At 39.6% G+C, this 18724-nt stretch overlaps 1 protein-coding gene and 1 pseudogene across 5 annotated transcripts in view; one reads left to right on the forward strand and one right to left on the reverse strand.

The window, feature by feature from the left end:
* Window positions 1-1274: 1274 nt before the first annotated feature.
* On the reverse strand, window positions 1275-2020 carry LOC145513491 (large ribosomal subunit protein uL30 pseudogene; annotated as a pseudogene).
* Window positions 2021-3443: 1423 nt separating this feature from the next.
* MELK (maternal embryonic leucine zipper kinase) overlaps window positions 3444-18724 on the forward strand; it is a 75172-nt gene continuing 59891 nt past the window's right edge. For 2 of the 5 annotated variants that reach the window (XM_081508849.1, XM_081508881.1), the window contains exons 1-7: window positions 3444-3582; window positions 9957-10052; window positions 11624-11709; window positions 13383-13499; window positions 14378-14521; window positions 15422-15490; window positions 17232-17324. In XM_081508849.1, the coding sequence (XP_081364975.1) occupies window positions 9995-10052; window positions 11624-11709; window positions 13383-13499; window positions 14378-14521; window positions 15422-15490; window positions 17232-17324 (567 nt within the window). In that variant the 5' untranslated portion in view covers window positions 3444-3582; window positions 9957-9994. Of the gene's footprint in view, window positions 3583-3997; window positions 4202-4320; window positions 4527-9956; window positions 10053-11623; window positions 11710-13382; window positions 13500-14377; window positions 14522-15421; window positions 15491-17231; window positions 17325-18724 lie in introns of all 5 variants that reach the window. The other 3 variants (XM_081508865.1, XM_081508858.1, XM_081508875.1) reach the window with 3 other exon arrangements.

Below are 18724 nucleotides of genomic sequence, written 5' to 3' on the forward strand. Positions count from 1 at the left end.
AGAAATACTTGACTTTACTCCCTCTCCTATCAGTATAAAAGAAACCTGAATTCTAACTCAAGCAAGACAGTTTTGGGGGGTAGAAGCTCACCATCTCTCGGTTTACTGGCTTTCTGAATAAAGTCCCCATTCCTTGTCCCAACAACTCATCTCTCCATTTATTGACCTGTCAGGTAGTGAGCAGTGTAACTTTGGACTAACACGTTTGAGCGCCCCATGAACCCAAACTGCAGCAGAGCTGATCTTAAAGGACCAGGGGATACAATAGTTAAACATGTTTTCAGCTTTTAAGCTTGGCCTGGCACATCCTTGCTACCTACTTAGATGGCAAGTTGAAGCAAGTGTGATAGGAGTGTTAGGAGCAGAGGAAAGGCCCATTTAGGGATGGACACCAATGACAAACACAAGCAGGATCAGACCCCCTTTTTAGGTCTAACATCTCCATGAGTGTTGGTCTACCTGCAGGGTAGAGGGCAATACTTCTCGATTCTAGAATATATAAGGAAAGGGTCCAATTATGCCACTTGTCTGGGGCCTGAAAGACCAAATGGTGCTAATTTCATCCATGCCAAACCAAGAAAATGGCTCACTCTTTCCCGACTTGGGTTTTAAGAAACCATAAGGAAAACCAGAAAATTCCATCTTGAAGCCCAGCAGAACTAAATGGTGGGCATTTCCCTGAGTCATAGATGGCACAGGGACTCAGTAATATACCATGGCATTCTTTTTTTTTAATATTTATTTATATTTATTTATCTATTTGGCTCCTCCGGGTCTTAGTTATGGCACTTGGGATCTTTATTTGCAGCATGAAAACTCTTAGTTGCGACATGTGGGACCTAGTTCCCTGACCAGGGATTTAACCCGGGCCCCCTGCATTGGGAGTGTGGAGTCTTAGCCACCGGACCACCAGGGAAGTCCTTACCATGGCATTCTTAATAGGTTCAAGTACGCCCCCTGGGGTTGGTCCACTGCTCTCTTGTGTTCATGCTTAGGTATTCATTCATTAAACCCCAGGATAGAAGATGTGACAAAGCATCCCTCCTCTGTGGCATGAGTCTTGGGCTGGTTTCAGAGGTGGAAAGTGACCAACACAGAAAACACAGGAATTTTTCCTTGGAACTGGGGTGCCAATATCACCATCTTTCCCCTGAACTTTCCCCCTCCAGTTTCTGAAGATAGAAGAGAAAATAAACTTTGAAGATATTGGGTAACAATTTCAGAAAACAAAAACACATGCTTCCAAATGCACTATGCTTTCAGATATCCTGGGTTTAGTTCAGCTGCTGATTCAGCTGACTGATGCATTCACATCCATAGTCAGGGGAGCCCATCTGCCTGAGGAAACCCACTCTATTTGTGGTAGCCTGATGAGCCACTGAGAGTTGGAAAGGGCCCCGGAACCCTGAGATTGCCTAAACATTCTTCCCTGAGAAGGCAATTTCATGAATGAGGTTTTGACAAAGCAAATAATACCAAACTTCCCCAGGTGCTCCTCAGTCACTGTGTTGTCTCTCAGAGGGATGGTTTTATTCTTGACCTTGGCTTGTCCACATTTCAAGATGAGTTTCCGAACAGACTTGTTCAGATTTCAGATTTGGAAATGCCCAGGTCACATGAGGTTCCACAATAGGAAGTGTTTTTATGGTTTGAAGGGTTACTTTCACAAAGACATAACTGAAAATCTTATTCAGGCTGTCCTGCAATAGTCCACTGCACCAGTAAACTCACCCCATTAATCCTCTAGATGACTACAACAGAGACCAAATAATGTTTACCTGGCACTTTCAAGCCAAGAGGTTTCACTTTCAGTTGTCTGTGGTCGGTTGTCACACAGTTTCGGCCAGGAATCATGGAGGAACCATTCTAATCGCTAAAACTTGACCTCTTTTCCATTCCTCTGTTCCTTCTTTTGCAAAAGCTTTGCCTGGATGGCTCCAAGGACCTGATAAAACTTCCGTTTTTTCAGGAGGTTTTCTAGAACCAAAGGGATCTTCTCTCTTAGCTCCTCCTCCGCCATCTTTCCGAGTCTGCGACTACTGCTCATGCGCAGGTGGGGAAGCGCGGAACCGCTCTATATTTACTGGACCATAGAAACATCTGTTCTGGCTCTTGGCTGGATGACCAGGACCATCCACGCTGCGATCTTGCTAACCCTAATTCCTGGCAAAAGTTGCATAAACCTGCCTTTACAAGGCTTCCAAACCTGCCTTTACAAGGCTTCCAAACTTTTTAGAGCTGTGTCATCTTTAAAACCTATCCCTTTAGGTTTCAACTGTATTGTCATAATGCTGGGATCAGGCTGTAAACACCGAATTGCTTTCCACCGCCCACGCTCTCCTCATGATTTTGCATAGTCCACAAAAATTTTAATTTTTGGATTAATTGTATTTATGTATTTTAGAACAACTGTTTACTGTAAATCTCAGACAGTGAAGCAATAACTCCTTTGAAGATATCCAATGGATTGGAAATACCAGATGATTTGATACCTACTATTATTAAAAAAAAATACACAAACAAAATATGCGATTTCTTTTTTAACTTGCTTATTTTCCCTATAATTCATATTTAGGTTTCACACATGTTATCTTAGTGTAATCTTTTTTTTTTTTGCTTGAAAATATTTTACTGTAGTATGCTGTGCTGTGCTTAGTAGCTCCGTGTCCGACTCTGTGACCCTGTGGACTGGAGCCCAGCAGGCTCCTCTGTCCATGGGATTCTCCAGGCAAGAATACTGGAGTGGGTTGCCATGCCCTCCTCCAGGGGATCTTCCCAACCCAGGGATCAAACCCAGGTCTACCCTCATTGCAGACGGATTCTTTACCGCCTGAGCCACCAGGGAAGCCCCTAAAAACACTTGTATAAATTTATACTTAATACTTTTTCTTTACTCTTGCTATAAATTTTTTTTTTTTACGACAGGATCGAGTTATCATTACAATTGTAATTCATACATCAGGTGAAAGTCACATAAATAATGATCAAACGGTAGAAAGTATTAGAAGGACTTTACAGTGATGCTAGGTTGGTGTTTCTGCTACTTTGAGTTATCTAATGGCTCCTGGGGATTTCATTCCTCCTGGCAACACAGTTTATAGTAAGATGTGGAGAGGGCAGAGGTATACTTGTCTTTCGCTGGATGAGAGAAGGGCCATGAGGCAAGAGGAGGACGAAAATGAGAACATTCAGTACTAGTGACTTCTCTACAGATTAATTTTAGGAAGGAGAACTTAAGAAAGTTTAAATATGTGGAAACTCTGTACGTCCACACCACCAGGCAAATCTTCTGTGCCCTCAGTCACACTCCAGGTTGACTACGAAGACTTGAAGTCCCCTCTCAGCCGGCGAGCGACCCCGCCCCTCTTCGCAGGGACCGCACCGTCCCCGATGAGCCCCGCCCCCGCCGCACCCCCCGCCCCTTCCGGCGCGCGAGGTTTGATTCCCTTGGCGGGCGGAAACGGCCAGAACCAGACCATCCCAAAGGTTCCTAGGAACTTTCTGCACTCGTCGCTTTCTTCGGGATTGCAGTCCAGTGCGTCTGTCTGTCTGGTTCAGTCCCTCCCAGCCCTCCGCCCTCAGGTCAGTGTGTCCCGCGTGGGTGAGGGCCGAGGTCTCGGCATTGCGCAGCGCGGGGGACAGCGGCTTGAGCCCAGTGTGCTGCTGGCTCATCGGGAACTTCAGGAGCCCCCGCCTTGCGAGTTCGGTTCCCTGGATGAGATAATTGGTCTTCCTGACCCCCCCGGTTTTCTCCGCTGTAAATGGGGATAGTGATCGTATCCTCCTCCGGGTTATCGATGAGGTGTGCAGGGGAAGCCCTTGCCACCTAGGAGGCTGGAATAGGTGTGAATTCCCATTCCACGTTTGCACGACCTTGACGGTCTCCGAGAAAGACGTTCAAAGAAGGATTTCAAGTTGTTTCTGTTCATACAACTCAATTTACTGGGGCAGTTCAGTGAAAAAGGAAATGTGTTATGTCTTTTCACCACCTTTTCAGAGTCCAAAGCCTTCCTCTTCCTTCACCTTCTCAAAGTAGTGGCTTAAGAGACTCACACTGAAAGGGGAGTATACACCGAATGCTACAGCAGTAAAAGGAGTGGCTCTCACCGAAAGACCAGTAGGGAAAGGGAGACTTCCAAAGGAGAGCGTCCCAGGGGAGTGATCCGGCCTCTCTGAGCTCCACCATTGGTATATCTCTTCGGTAATGGAAAGGGAAAGGGGGAAGGTAGGGCAGCATCACAGGTGCCTGGAGTTTTGCTTAAAGATTAATGTTCCTCACTTTTTTGTTCATATTTTGGTTTCTGTTTCTGTGCTGTGTAGGATAAATCAGAAATGTCCTCACTGCACCTTCATGGGCTTGTCTCACCAGTTGATCTATCCTGTCAGTATATCTACTGTGGACCAAGGAGATGATCAGATCAATCTCTTACTGCCTTTGGGAATGAATGTCTCTCTGTTGGTGTTCCCAGAAGCCTCTGCAAGGGAGCAGAACTGGATGTTAATTAAATGTATTACAAGGTCACATTGTAAGACATTCTGTATTCTGCTTCTCATTTGAAATATCCTCAGCATCAATGTCTTACCAAGCTCACTAGATAATGTAAATGTACTACACAGCAGCTAATAGCATAGCCCAAATAAGACTATGTTGGTAAGAAAATGCCCCCAATTTGTTGCTATCCTGTAAAATTTACTGATAAACTTCCTCCCACTATCTAGGCATTCCTTGTTTCCTCAGAAAAGTTCAGGACCACAGTTTTATATAGTTCCAGTTCTATTTAGTCACATTCAGAAGGACAATCAGGTGTCTGATTGGGGTCTAGTTTCCTTCTTCCTTATCCACAGTTGGGAGGTTCCCTTCCACATTTAACTAATCATATACCTCCTTTAGCAGCAGCTGGATAACTCCAGTCACGTGTCTTTATTCTGTATTTCCAGACTCCAGAGGATAAACAGAAAGGAGACTTAAGAAGATTTAGAATCAATTCTACTTCCACAAGCCAAGTAAAATCTGCTATCATTATAGCAGTTTGCAATATAAACACTAGTTGTCTTATACAGTAGCAAAAATAATGTTACCTGGATTAAATAAATATAATTTAGGCCCACATTAGTTTTACTTCCCTGAAGACATGGTATGATTTGAGGGAAGGGAGTAGATACGAAAATGAAAGGAAGAAAAAAAGAGGAGGTATGTGATTCAGTCTTATACTGATGCAAGTCGATCCCTGCTAGTTGACTGGAGGCTATAACCTGAAAGTTCAAAACCCATCTGGGAAAAATCTGTCAAGACATTGATTAAGAGGCTCTTATATCCCTTATCTGGGAAAATCAATTCCAACATCATACCAGTTGCTTTCTTTTTCTGAGTGTGGCAGTTTAAAATAGCCCAGTCTTTTGTATGGAATTTAGGCATGTGCATGGTGGCAATTAGCATCTTTTATTTCCTAAGGCCTGTTCCTTTTCCTTTGTCTATTTTCATCTCATGGTCTTTTGTTTGTTTGTTTTTTGGCTGTGCCATGCGGCTTGCAGGATCTCAGTTCCCCATCAGAGATTGAACCTGGATCACAGCAGTGAAAGGCTGGAATTCTTACCACTAGGCCACTGGGGAACATTTTCCATTTCATGGTTTTTAAGCTTCATAATGTCTATTTGTGTTTCCTCTTTAACCCCTGTGTTCTGAATATACCAATATTGCATTAGTTGGGGCTCTGCTCTCTAAGGAACCTGATAGCCTACTTTTATATCAGACAACTTTCTAAACAGATTTATAGCCTGACATCCCTCCATTTCCAATATCCTGCTCACTCTCTTCTCCCTCATTAGGATCCCAAAGATTTCTTAGCCTTGTATTGACCTCTGTATTTTACTGCTATTTTTACTTGTTTTAAAAATTCTTAGTCCTGTGATTCCTGTCTTTGGGGGTGTGGTTCCACTTTATTCCCAATTTGCTCCAGTGACAAATGCCCTTTAAAAGGTTTCCGAATTAGTACTGCTGTTAAGGATATTTCTCATCCTGTATCTCAGGTGCCCAGGAAGAATAAATATGTCCTCTGTATTGTCTCCTTGCCTAGAACAACTTTTGCCACTTGAAGCAGAAATATTTCATTTTATATCACCAGCTTTCTATTAGCATCAGGACCAGACTTTCCTTCTTTTGTTTCCCTACGCTGTTTGTGCAGATTCTGCTAGATTAAAAGTTCAACCTGATTATTAAGTTGGTCCAATGCCAGTTCTTCCTAGAAAATGACTAATATTGTTTACTGTATCTCGGTCTTTTTCCCATGATCTTCATCTTTCTTGCTATTTCAACGTTGACATTGCTACTAAAACCATTTTTTAAGCTGATTGTTTTCTTGAGTTTTGATGTTTTTCCCTCCAAAACTTTTGCTCTAGTGTTCATTTCACTGATTAAATTTTTGAAGGCTTTTTACTTGCTAAATAACCTACCTTTTATCTCCAAGTAAAGTGACTCATGGAGTCAGAGTACTTGAAGCATTTTAAGAGGATATTTAAAGAGATCTTTAGAAAAAGATCATCTGTGGCTCTTGGGCTTTTGATAATTTCATTCAGTTTTTTCTCCACCTCAGTTTAAGAAGATGGCCCATCTTCACTATAGTGAAAACCTTCCCTGTTACTCTATCTTTTCCTTTATAAACTCACCATAGTCCTAAGGTTGAGACTAGACCATACTGTAGGTCTTCCAAAGTTACCACCATTATTAAGATTTAATGACACGCTGGTCATTCGGCTCTGGAAGAGCCAGGATGAAGGACAGAGAACTTAAAGTTAGTAAACATGGTGCTGGCTACATAACTGACCCCAGAGCCTTCAGCAGATTTGCTAAAACTCTCCCAGTTGGTAAGGGAGGCTATCTGGCTCTAGAAATGAGCACTAGCACCAGGTTTCCACTACGGAGTGGTAGTAATTAGGATATACATGAGTTCTGTCCTTTCCAGGTGGAACTTTACCCAAGTCCCAGTTGGCTGTGCATATACTTACCTAAGTGTTACAGAGAGTGGGGTCCTGGCATCTTGAACCCTATAGTGCCATACCTAGTCCACTGCTAGGTCACAGGAAGCTCTGGGCACAGGGGTCAGACCAGCAAAGGAGTTCATCACTAGCTAGGCCTTGGCTCAAAGTCCTTTGTGATCTCTAGAGCCCTTGGTGTGCTGTGCTGGTCTACCTATAAGAAATCTCCACTTTGTAGCACCTAAACTCAGGTCCTAGGACTTGACCTGTATAGGAGCGCTTTCAAATTTATTTAGAAATCTGCTTCCTATAAATTTTCTTTTACTAGTTTTGCTTTTTTCCTTCCTTCTTGGCTTCGTGAAACTGTATTCTTCTAATTCTAACTTTTCTAATTGTTATAGTCATGCTCTTCCTCTTGCCACTCCTAGGTATATGTCTGGTATAGGCAAGGCCTTATCTGTATATATTTTAAACGTTTGTCTTTAAAGTCTTTCAGTTCAGTTCAGCTGCTCAGTCGTGTCCGACTCTTTGCGACCCCATGGACTGCAGCATGCCAGGCCTCCCTGTCCATCACCAACTCCCAGAGTTTACTCAAACTCATGTCCATTGAGTTGGTGATGCCATCCAACCATCTCATCCTCTGTCGTCCCCTTCTCCTCCTGCCCTCAATCCTACCCAGCATCAGGGTCTTTTCAAATGAGTCAGCTCTTTGTATCAGGTGGCCAAAGTACTGGAGTTTCAGCTTCAACATCAGTCCTTCCAATGAACAACCAGGACTGATCTCCTTTAGGATGGACTAGTTGGATCTCCTTGCAGTCCAAGGGACTCTCAAGAGTCTTCTCCAACACCACAGTTCAAAAGCAATCAATTCTTTGGCGCTCAGCTTTCTTCACAGTCCAACTCTCACATCCATACATGACCACTGGAAAAACCATAGCCTTGACTAGATGGACCTTTGTTGGCAAAGTAATGTCTCTGCTTTTTAATATGCTGTCTAGGTTGGTCATAATTTTTCTTCCAAGGAGCAGGCATCTTTTAATTTCATGGCTGCAGTCACCATCTGCAGTGATTTTGGAGCCCCCCAAAATAAAGTCTGACACTGTTTCTCCTGATTCCCCATCTATCTGCCATGAAGTGATGGGACCAGATGCCATGATCTTAGTTTTCTGAATGTTGAGCTTTAAGCCAACTTTTTCACTCTCCTCTTTCACTTTCATCAAGAGGCTCTTTAGTTCTTCACTTTCTGCCATAAGGGTGGTGTCATCTGAATATCTCAGGTTATTGATGTTTCTCCCAGCAATCTTGATTCCAGCTTGTGCTTCATCCAGCCCAGAATGTCTCATGATGTACTCTGCATATGAGTTAAGTAAGCAGGGTGACAATATATAGCCCTGATGTACTCCTTTTCCTATTTGGAACCAGTCTGTTGTTCCATGTCCAGTTCTAACTGTTGCTTCCTGACCTGCATACACATTTCTCAAGATGCAGGTCAGGTGGTCTGGTATTCCCATCTCTTTCAGAATTTTCCACAGTTTATTGTTATCCACACAGTCAAAGGCTTTGGCATAGTCAATAAAGCAGAAATAGATGTTTTTTTGGAACTCTCTTGCTTTTTCTATGATCCAGCGTATGTTGGCAATTTGATCTCTGGTTCCTCTGCCTTTTCTAAAACCAGCTTGAACATCTGAAAGTTCACGGTTCATGTATTGTTGAAGCCTGGCTTGGAGAATTTTGAGCATTACTTTACTAGCATGTGAGATGAGTGCAGTGGTGCAGTAGTTTGAGCATTCTTTGGCATTGCCTTTCTTAGGGATTGGAATAAAAACTGACCTTTTCCAGTCCTGTAATTGATTTTGTGTGTGGTGTGAGGTAGAGATGCAGTGTTCCTTTTCCCCATATGCCTAACCAATTGTCTCAGTGCCAAATCTGCATTTCTTTTTGTTGGTACTTCTGAAAGCAGCCTCAGTTCAGTACATGTCAGCCTTTTCTTCCTCTGGGATCTTTGCACCTAAATTCTTTCTTTCTGGAATTCTCTTCCTCTCATTCTATTCGAGTTAGTAATTTTTGTTAAGGTGTATGAACCACAAACCGTTAGGAACACATCTATAATTTAAAAACATTAGGTGTCCTTAGCTTGCTGCAGCAAGAGGAACCCTGCTCCCTAGGATCTTGGGCATCTCAATAAGAGTGGGTTGAAAGGGGCTTATATGGTTTGGGCTTGTGCTGGGGAAACAAGGACCAGTTTTGGAATGGATACTATCAAAGAGCAGGAGCATTTCAGCTTTTGGCTATGTGAGGAAGAAGGAAGTGGGAGCAATGAGGTAGCGCTAAGGGTGTTGTTGGTGAGAAAGCAGCAGTCTGTCAAATAAAAGAACATTATCATTTTAACGGCTTCAGGGACTTCCCTGGTGGTCCAGTGGTTAAGACTGTGCTCCTGATGCAGGGGGCCTGGGTTCGATCCCTGGTCAGGAAACTAGATCCCACATGCTTGGCATGCTGCAACAACTAAAGATCCTGCAAGCAACTAAGACCCAGAGCAGCCAAATAAATAAATAAAAATTAATATTAAAAGAAAGTAATTTTAACTGCTTCACATAGAAACATTCTTTACATGGTCATGGACAGGCCCTGTGGGAAACATTGTTCACGTTTTGATGAGAACATCCCAGTCTGATTATTTTTTATGATTAACCGTTTCTCTGTCTATTTAAAGAACCCTTTTCTATCCTGAAATGATAACAATGTTCTATTAAAAATTTTTAAAGATTTACCATTCATATTTGTCTTTATTTGATCTGGAATTGATTTTTATGAATGGAGTGAGAGGAATCTAGTTTTGTCTTGTTTTGTTTTTTCCTATGGCTAATCAGTTTTCTCAGTATGATTTATATGCCTGAGACTTATTTATATTTGTAGCTACAAGAGTGAAGGAGATAATCTCTTAGTAGTTCCCTTTTTGATTGTGTACTGTTTTTGTCTTACAGGTTCTTTTTATAATTTTGAGTAAACTTCCAGGAGGACTATGAAAGATTATGATGAACTTCTCAAATACTATGAATTATATGAAACTATTGGAACAGGTAATTAATTTTTCCTTGAAGAGAATAGGTCATCCATTTGAGAGTAGAGTGTAATGGGGCAGCCATGAGCTTTTTTCTTTTTTTTAAATTTACTTATTTTTAAGGAATCTCCATACCATCTTCCATCATGGCTGTATCAATTTACATTCCCATCAACAGTGCTAAGAGCATTCCTTTTTCTCCACATCCTCTCCAGCAAACAACAAAATTCTGTAAAGCAATTATCCTTCAATAAAAAAAAAAAACAACAAAACGGAAGCAATATTATAAAAAAATTCAATAAAGACTCTAAAAATGAAAAAAAAATTACTTATTTTTGGTTGAAGGATAACTGGTTTACAATATTGTGTTGGTTTCTGGCAAACCATGAGCTTTTTAGCCTAACTTACATAGTTTAAAATTTTTTGAACTTATTTTAGTAAGAAAAAGTGGAACAAGAGAGAGGTAAGTTGTAGGAAAAGTCTTGTAGTTCATTTTATTTAGAATAAAAGTCACTAGAGAGTTTTGAGCCAAGGAGTGATCTGACCTTTTGTTTTTAAGGATCACTCTGGCTACTTGATTGTGAAAAGACTGGTTGGGAGAGGGCAAAGGCAGAAGCAGATAGATGTTAGGAAGTTACTGCAATAATTTAGGTGAGTGATACTGGAGACAATGGTGACATGGATGGTGATAGAATTGAAGGTAGTGGGATTCTGTGTATAGAAAGGGGTGGGCTTCTGTATACAGACACACATATGTACATATAAATATAACTTATTGAGGCATAATACATAGTAAAATAAGCAAAGTGTTATACATTTGGTGGCGTTTTGGCTCATATATGCCCATATGTTCAGATCAGGACATAGAACATTTCCATTCAGTGCCTGCCTCATTTCTCCCAAAGTAAACATTAATAAATTTTTGAAGACAGAGCCAATGGGCTATGTTGATGAGTTGGGTATGGGGTGTGAGACAAAAGGGAAAGGCTAAAGATAGCTTCCAGGCTTTTGGCCTGATCTGGGAAGATGAGTTGCCATTTACTGAGATGGGGAACACCATGGGAGGGACTTCTGGGAACTTCTTTTTAGAGGTACTAAGTTTGTGTCTTTCAGATACCTGAATGTAGATATTTACCCAGCTTTTGAGCCTATTTTGAAACATAATTGCTTATTTTTTCAGTTTTAAAACTGAATGGAAGTTTCATATTATTTGTCTTTTGTCTCTGCAACTTTATATTGTGTTTTGACAGTGTTAATTAAAAAGCGGGTTTAATTGCAATGTTAATTATAAAACAAATTTCTAAAGAATTATAAAACAAATTTGTACTTCTTCCTAATTGCAAAATTAAAGATAGCCTATAATGGCAAAAAGGAATCTTTAGCCAGTCATTGGATAAGAAGAGGTAAGGATCATGGCTAATGCTTTGGAAGCAATATGAAAAAAAGGGCTACAAACTTCAGGAAAATATAGCTTAAGAGAGCTTTATAAAGTACATGGAAAGGTATTTGTACTTGAGTTCTCAGTTTGCTCTGCTGATGATATTTAAGTTAGTTTTCTTATCTCTTCATAATACATTTTCCTATACTTAGGTGGCTTTGCAAAGGTCAAACTTGCCTGCCATATCCTCACTGGAGAAATGGTAGCTATAAAAATCATGGATAAAAATGCACTAGGGGTAAGTTTAATATTAATTTAAAAATATTCATAGATCAGTTTTGTGAATTACAAAGTGAATTTTCTCTAATGTTCTAGTTATTGCTCTTTTATTAAAATAACATTTCCACAGCCAGTTATGTATAAATCTATGGTTTTAAGAGGGCTTCCCTGGTGGCTCAGTGATAAAGAATCTGCCTGCTAATGCAGAGACCCAGGCGATGCAAGTTCGATCCCTGGGTTGGGAAGATCCCCTGGAGAAGGAAATGGCAACCCACTCCAGTAATCTTGCCTGAAAAATTCCATGGACAGAGGAGCCTGGCAGAGTTTAATATGAATTGTTACTTTATTTTTAAGGATGTAAATGCTGATTAACATATATAAATAAGTTAAAGAGAATATTTTGTTATAGTAGTGTCACTCAATTCTCTGAACTCCTTCTGAAATATATGCCAAAATCACAAAGTGATCTATATCAGAATTATTTTAAATAACCTGTCAACTGACAATTCAGGCTCTTCTTCAATGTTTTCGTTTTTAGTGCTCAATACTGTGTTTATTAAACTAATGAAAAGGTATTAAAAATCATTTTTCTTGATCATTTAAACATTGGTTACAAAACTGATTAATTCCCTTAAGCAATAAACTTCAGTTATAACTTTAGTGTACCTTATTTACTTGACCCAGCAAACACCTTAATAGCAGATAAAATGTGAATTTTTATTATAAGATGTAACATGCTAGTACTCAAAACTTATTCTAAAGCATCAATATGATGATATTCATTAATTCTAAACTGGTTTTTATATTTCCTATTGTTATTATGCTTATTTTAGTTACTTCCTAGGACTTTAAAAATATTTTAATTATTTTTAGGGTTTTAGTCATCAGATTCCCACATCCCCCCAGAAAAGAAGAAAAAAAGATCATCATATCAGAATAGTTAAAGTTACAACTTCTTGGGTTAAGAATTAATATCAGGTTGCATGGCCCTAAGTTAATTGGATCTGAAACCACTGATCATTAGACTGAGTCACTTTTTATAATAAAATATTACTTGTTTACTAAATGGATGTCTGGATTTTTATCGTTACTATGGACTTTAAAATTTTTTCAACTTGGCTATCCTCCTCCCAGCCAACTTCTTATTTTGAAAAATTTTAAGCTCTTTGAAAAGTTTGAAGGCTGAGATAGTGAATACCTTTTATCTACATTAACCAATTTTTAGCTCAGCAGGCTTCTTTTTTAAAAAATTTATTTTTTGATTGAAGGATAATTGCTTTACAGTATTACACTGGTTTCTATCAAACATTAACATGGATCAGCCATAGGTTTCACGATGCTTCTTAATGGACATTGCGGAGAACGAAGTGGTAGCCTAGGCGTGCACACTGGATAGTGTTCCTGTCCTTTTTCCTGTTTGGAATGCTAACCTTCTATAGGGATTGAGATTATTTAATTTTTTTCTGGATGTTGTACTCTTGCTTCAGACTGAACTTTTCCTTTGTAAAACCCTCAGGGCCTTTTGAAAATGTGCACAGAAATAAGTTTTTGTTCTCTATTTCTGTATTGTTGAGCAAGTTGGTTTGAGGCCATCGACTGCTTTTGCTACTTAGTATTACAGTTGTTGATATTGGGGGTTGGAATATTTTCCAAATAAGTTTATTGCTCATTTAATAAAATGTTTTGTCACAGAGTGATTTGCCTCGGGTCAAAACAGAAATTGATGCCTTGAAGAACCTGAGACATCAGCATATATGTCAACTCTACCATGTGATAGAGACAGCCAACAAAATATTCATGGTTCTTGAGGTCAGTAGTAAGTTCCAGAGACCTAAAGTTATTTGTCACTGTCTTAGGTCTGTTTGGGCTGCTATAACAAGTATCACAGACTGAGTAGCTTATGAACAACAGCAATTTATTTCTCACAGTTCTGGAGGCTGGGAATCCCAAGATCAAGGCACTGGCATGGTTGGGTGAGGGTCCTCTTTCTGGTTCATAGCTGGTACCTTATTGCTGTGTGCTTACATGATAGAAAAGGCTAGGGATCGATCTCTCTGGAGCCTCTTTTATGAGAGCACTTATTTCATTCATGAGGACTCCTCCCTCATGTCCTAATCACCTCCCAAAGGTTCCACCTTCTAAAATCACCATCTTCAGGGCTTAGAGTTTCCACACAGGAATTTTTTGGGGAACACAAACTTTATTCAGGCCATTCTCTTTCATTTTATGATAGTTATGAGAGAGGTATTAAATTCATTTCACTTGCAAGATTAAATGCTAAGTGGCTTACCTGTTTAAGTTCTATCTGTAACAATTTAGACCAAGTAGACATGTATAATAAATTGGAGATACATTGTAAATATATCCTTTGTAATACCCTTCTCATGTGATGGTGTGCTTTAGTGGACAGAATAGGTTAGAATTTGTTCCTGGAGAAAACCCACATGAAGCAACAAAGACCCCGTGCAACTAAAAAATAATAAATAAATAAATAAATAGCTCAAGACCAAAAGTATTCCGAAAGCTGGAATACTGAGAGTGTATTTTTGAATATACCTGAATTAGTTCATTCCTTTGCTTATAAATTGAATTAACAACATCTCTGAGTTAAGTATGATTTTTTATTTTAAATTCCTCTGATTTTTGCAAGTAATAATGATATTTATGTGACTCTGCTGCTCTTGCAGTATTGCCCTGGAGGAGAGCTGTTTGACTACATAATTTCCCACGATCGCCTGTCAGAGGAGGAGACCCGTGTTGTCTTCCGTCAGATAGTGTCTGCAGTTGCTTATGTGCACAACCAGGGTTATGCTCACAGGGACCTCAAACCAGTAAGTGACTGCATTACAAATGCTCACCTGAGAATTTGACATCATTTACCTGTCATCACTCAGTTTCCAAATGTTCTTTCTGTTTAGAATTTATCTGGGCTTTGCTTATTTTTTTGTTCCATTCCTAATGTATCTTTCTTTTTTCTTTTTGACTTTTGACTCCTGCTAGGCTCTTCTGGATGGACTTATTATTGGCATTCTATTTCTTTGTCAATTTTGTGTGACATTATAAATGTCTTTGTAATCAGCTGCAGAATATAAACCTCAGGTTTTATTCCTAGGAAAGAAGAGTTTTGAGTATTTTCTTTGAGAATATTGTCTTTGAGTATCTTCCTCTTGATACTCTTTTCCTGACATCATCTTCCTTTAATTTTAATTCCATTATGCTTCAGAAATGAACAGTTCAATGAAATGGGCAGACTCTGCTTTTCAAGGGCAGAATAAAAATTTGATACTCTTAAGTGTGTAGGCTCTGACTAATATGCATGCTGGTGAACATGAATTCCAACGTAATTTGGTACTAGGGTTTGAGATCTAGAATTGCCCTAACAAGATACTGCAGTTTCTGTCCTTTTCCCTTTGTTTTTATCCAATTCTTTGATTTGAGTTCACTGTTTCTGTTCAAACTTGCCTTTGGCACATATCATGTTTGCTTGTAGTTGAACCTCAGAGTACCAAGGAGAAAGTAGTTTATGCTAATGTGTCTTGAGGGGAAGCAGGATAGTTATCAACATTCCTCTCCTCTTCTCTTTCCTTCTATTCTTGTCACTTCATTCTTTTTTTTTAAATTGATTTTTTTACTCTGTACCCAACCTTAAAGTGCTTTTAGGAATAGCTAGAGGTGGGATGTGATATAAGGAAGACTGTATATAATTATGAAAATGTCTTTTTTTTTTTCAGGAAAATTTGTTGTTTGATGAATATCATAAATTAAAGCTGATTGACTTTGGTCTCTGTGCAAAACCCAAGGTAAGTGCAGAGATAAAAATGAGTTTATTTCCTTTGCCAGTGCACCTCTTGCCTGTTATCTTACACTAACTTCCATTTAGTATTTAGTGAGCCTGGTTGCATCCATTGAGAAGAATGCTAAATTTCACGCTTTTTATAAGTTCCCTTGATGATTTTAACATGTAGCCAAGGTTGAAAACCACTGCTGTAGGTCCACGGTTGGTCCTGCTGAAAACCCCATGGGTATGCTGTGAGAAAATTTGCAGGACTGAAGTGTCAGGAAGTCATCACAGTATGAATGCTGAATTGACCATGTGTTTGCAGTTGGAGTATGTTCCTGTTAGATGATGCCTTTCTTTGTTTAGATATGCATTTCAGGAAATCTGGTGAAAATCTGTTCTTTATTATCCATATGATTATATAACTAACAATTAGTTACATTTTGAGAGACAATCCCCTTTCCTTATAAAAGAAGAAGGAAAAAGTCCATATGTACTTTAAAATTTATACCGTGAATTATTTCCTTAATTTGCACTCCATAGTTAAGTACTGGTGTTCTCCAGCGTACCTTCTCTTTGAGGTGACTTTGAACTTTCTTCCTGTGTGGCTGCTGTTGGAGGCTTCCGCTTGAATCCTCTAATGATGGTACTCACAGTCTCTAAAATGAACTGTCTACCCTCATTAAGAATGTTGAAATTTCAGACTTGTCTCAGCCCCTTGGAGTCCCATGATTATTTCCTGCCCCAATCAGAATTAGCTGAATGCAAAGAGAGGCAGATTTTGCCCCTTTGGCTGAATGTCTGATTCTTTCTGATTTTCCTCTCCTTCCCTTGGCTCTTCAGAGATTGTCAGTCGAGTCTTGTGTCTGGGAACCAAATGCAAGAAGGCATTTTTCTGATCGACAAGCAATAAAGATAAAGCTTACTTTGAGCTGATAAGCTGGTTTAAGTCATGTTCATCACAGGAGGCAGTGGAGAATGTTTGTGACAGACTCCGACAGCCTTTATTTATGGCTGCCACGGATTCAACCCACACAGACTCCATCTCACAAAGCAAGACTTGACTGGGAGAAGGTGGCCTCAGCTTTCTGCTGAGGAGCTGACTTCTGGGTGTGCTGTTGCAGTTGTAAATGAAATCTTGCAGTTTCATAAGCCATTTGCCATTTGTGGAACTCTGTAGAAGTGTGAGGCAGTGGTATCATTTGCATTGTGTCTCCATGTTTCTGTGGGAGACCAGAGGATCCTTATTTGAACAGATCTGGAGGCGGAAGTCATGATCTCTGTTATAACCAAGTCTAGAAAACAGACTCCCAAGGCTTTGTTTTGTGTAGTGTTTGCTTTCTTCCCTCTTGGAGAAAAGAAACTTATATATTTGTAAAGATTTGCCATTGGAGATAGGGTCCTTTAGAGAAATAATCCTTTTTTCTTGAGTACTTGGGAGTGGGAGGATTTGGGTGCTTGGATGTATGCTGATTATTATGCAAATGGATGCCTAGGGAAGTACGAACTTGATTTGACTGAGCTAAGGGGAGAAGGATTTTTTTCATGCCAGGTCTTGGTGGTGTTGGAAATCCAGAGAGGAGGAAGCCACATGTGCATGCATGCACATGGGCAGAATATTGAGTTGGCAGCAGAAAGTCTCTTATCATTTGGGGTAACTCTCATCTAGCATCTCTTTGCTTATATTGGAAGAATGTTTATCAGGGTTTTAATTCTCTTAAGGGCTGTAGTTAATAAGTGTTTCATTTTTATCTTATTGGCAGGGTAACAAGGATTATCACCTACAGACCTGCTGTGGGAGTCTTGCTTATGCAGCACCTGAATTAATACAAGGCAAATCATATCTGGGATCAGAGGTAATTATTCAGTGATTAATTCAATATATAATCAATATATGTTTACTGGTGATCTGTAGTGAGTCAGGCACTGTGAGTTGAGGATGTAACGAGGTAAGAAATAAACTTGTTAATCAAAGAGTTGTCTAGTCAGAGAGTAAGATATGTACAGTAATAAGGGAAATGAACAGCTTGCAATAAATATAATAATACACAGTATTCTTGTGAAACAAGGATGTATTTCTGGGGTTTTGTGTTTAACAGTGCCATAATTTAGACTGATTAGTCCAGCCAGGTAGAGTATGAGGCCAGGATTATAGGCTTAGTTTGCAGAGATGATGTTTAGCACAGAGAAAACCTCGGATAGCTGGCTGTACTTTATCCACAGCCAGTTAACGGAGGCCTGCAGTCCTGTGTAAGAGGGCCAGGCTCAGAAAGCCCTGGGCATTGCCGCTTAACTACTGGCATGCTAGTCAGCCCCTTACACTCTTTGGAGTACTGATTTTGCTGATATTGTCATAAAATGGAAAAGGTTTAGTTGTCAAAAGCTCTGGAAATACTGGGTTGAACAGTTTTCTTTAGTTCAGGATGTTTCTGAATTTTAATATGTTCCTGTACAATGTCCTCTGAGAGGAGACCATCACAGAGAGCAGCTGGTCTCAGTTTCATGTGCCTACAGAATCCACTTTTTAAGTGGAGCATCTTTTGAAACTGGTGTTATGTGGGAGAAACTTTGAGATATGCCAGTTTACTTAATTTGTAACATGAGAAGATGAAGACTAACTTGTTTTTGGTGACCTTTTATTTGGATACATTCTCAAACTTACAGAATAGTTACAAATATGGAATGAGAAACTTCTATATATATTTTGCCAAATTTACAACTGTTTACATTTTTCCCTATTTGTTTTAGTATTCTCTGTGTTTATATACATGTAAATTATGTTTTGAACCAATTCAATTGAGAGTAAGTTGGAGACATCATACCCCTTTACCATTAAATGCTATGTATATATTTCCTAAAAGCAAGGGCTCTCTCATTTATTTATTATTTTTTTGGCCATGCTGCGTGGCTTGTGGGATGATCTTAGTTCACTCACCAGGGATTGATTGAACCTGGGCCACAGTAGTGAAAGCGCTGAATCCTAACCACTGGGCTGCTGGGAAATTCCCAAGGTGTCCTTCTTTTATTTATCAAAATAAATTCACTTTAGTTATCAAAATCAGAAAGTTTAACATTGGTATAATTTATTTAACCCACAATTCATGTTCAGATGGTGTTAATTGTACCAATCATGTCTTTTACAGCTGTATTTTCCCTCCAGTCCAGGATTCCATTCAGGATCATGCGTTGTACTGTTGCATTTCTTTGTTCTTTAATCCAGCTTTCTTCATCTTCATGACCTTGAAATTTTGGGGGA

This window comes from Giraffa tippelskirchi, chromosome 1 (assembly GCF_054371585.1).
Source record: "Giraffa tippelskirchi isolate mGirTip1 chromosome 1, T2T-mGirTip1v1.2.pri, whole genome shotgun sequence".
Lineage (NCBI taxonomy): Eukaryota > Metazoa > Chordata > Mammalia > Artiodactyla > Giraffidae > Giraffa > Giraffa tippelskirchi.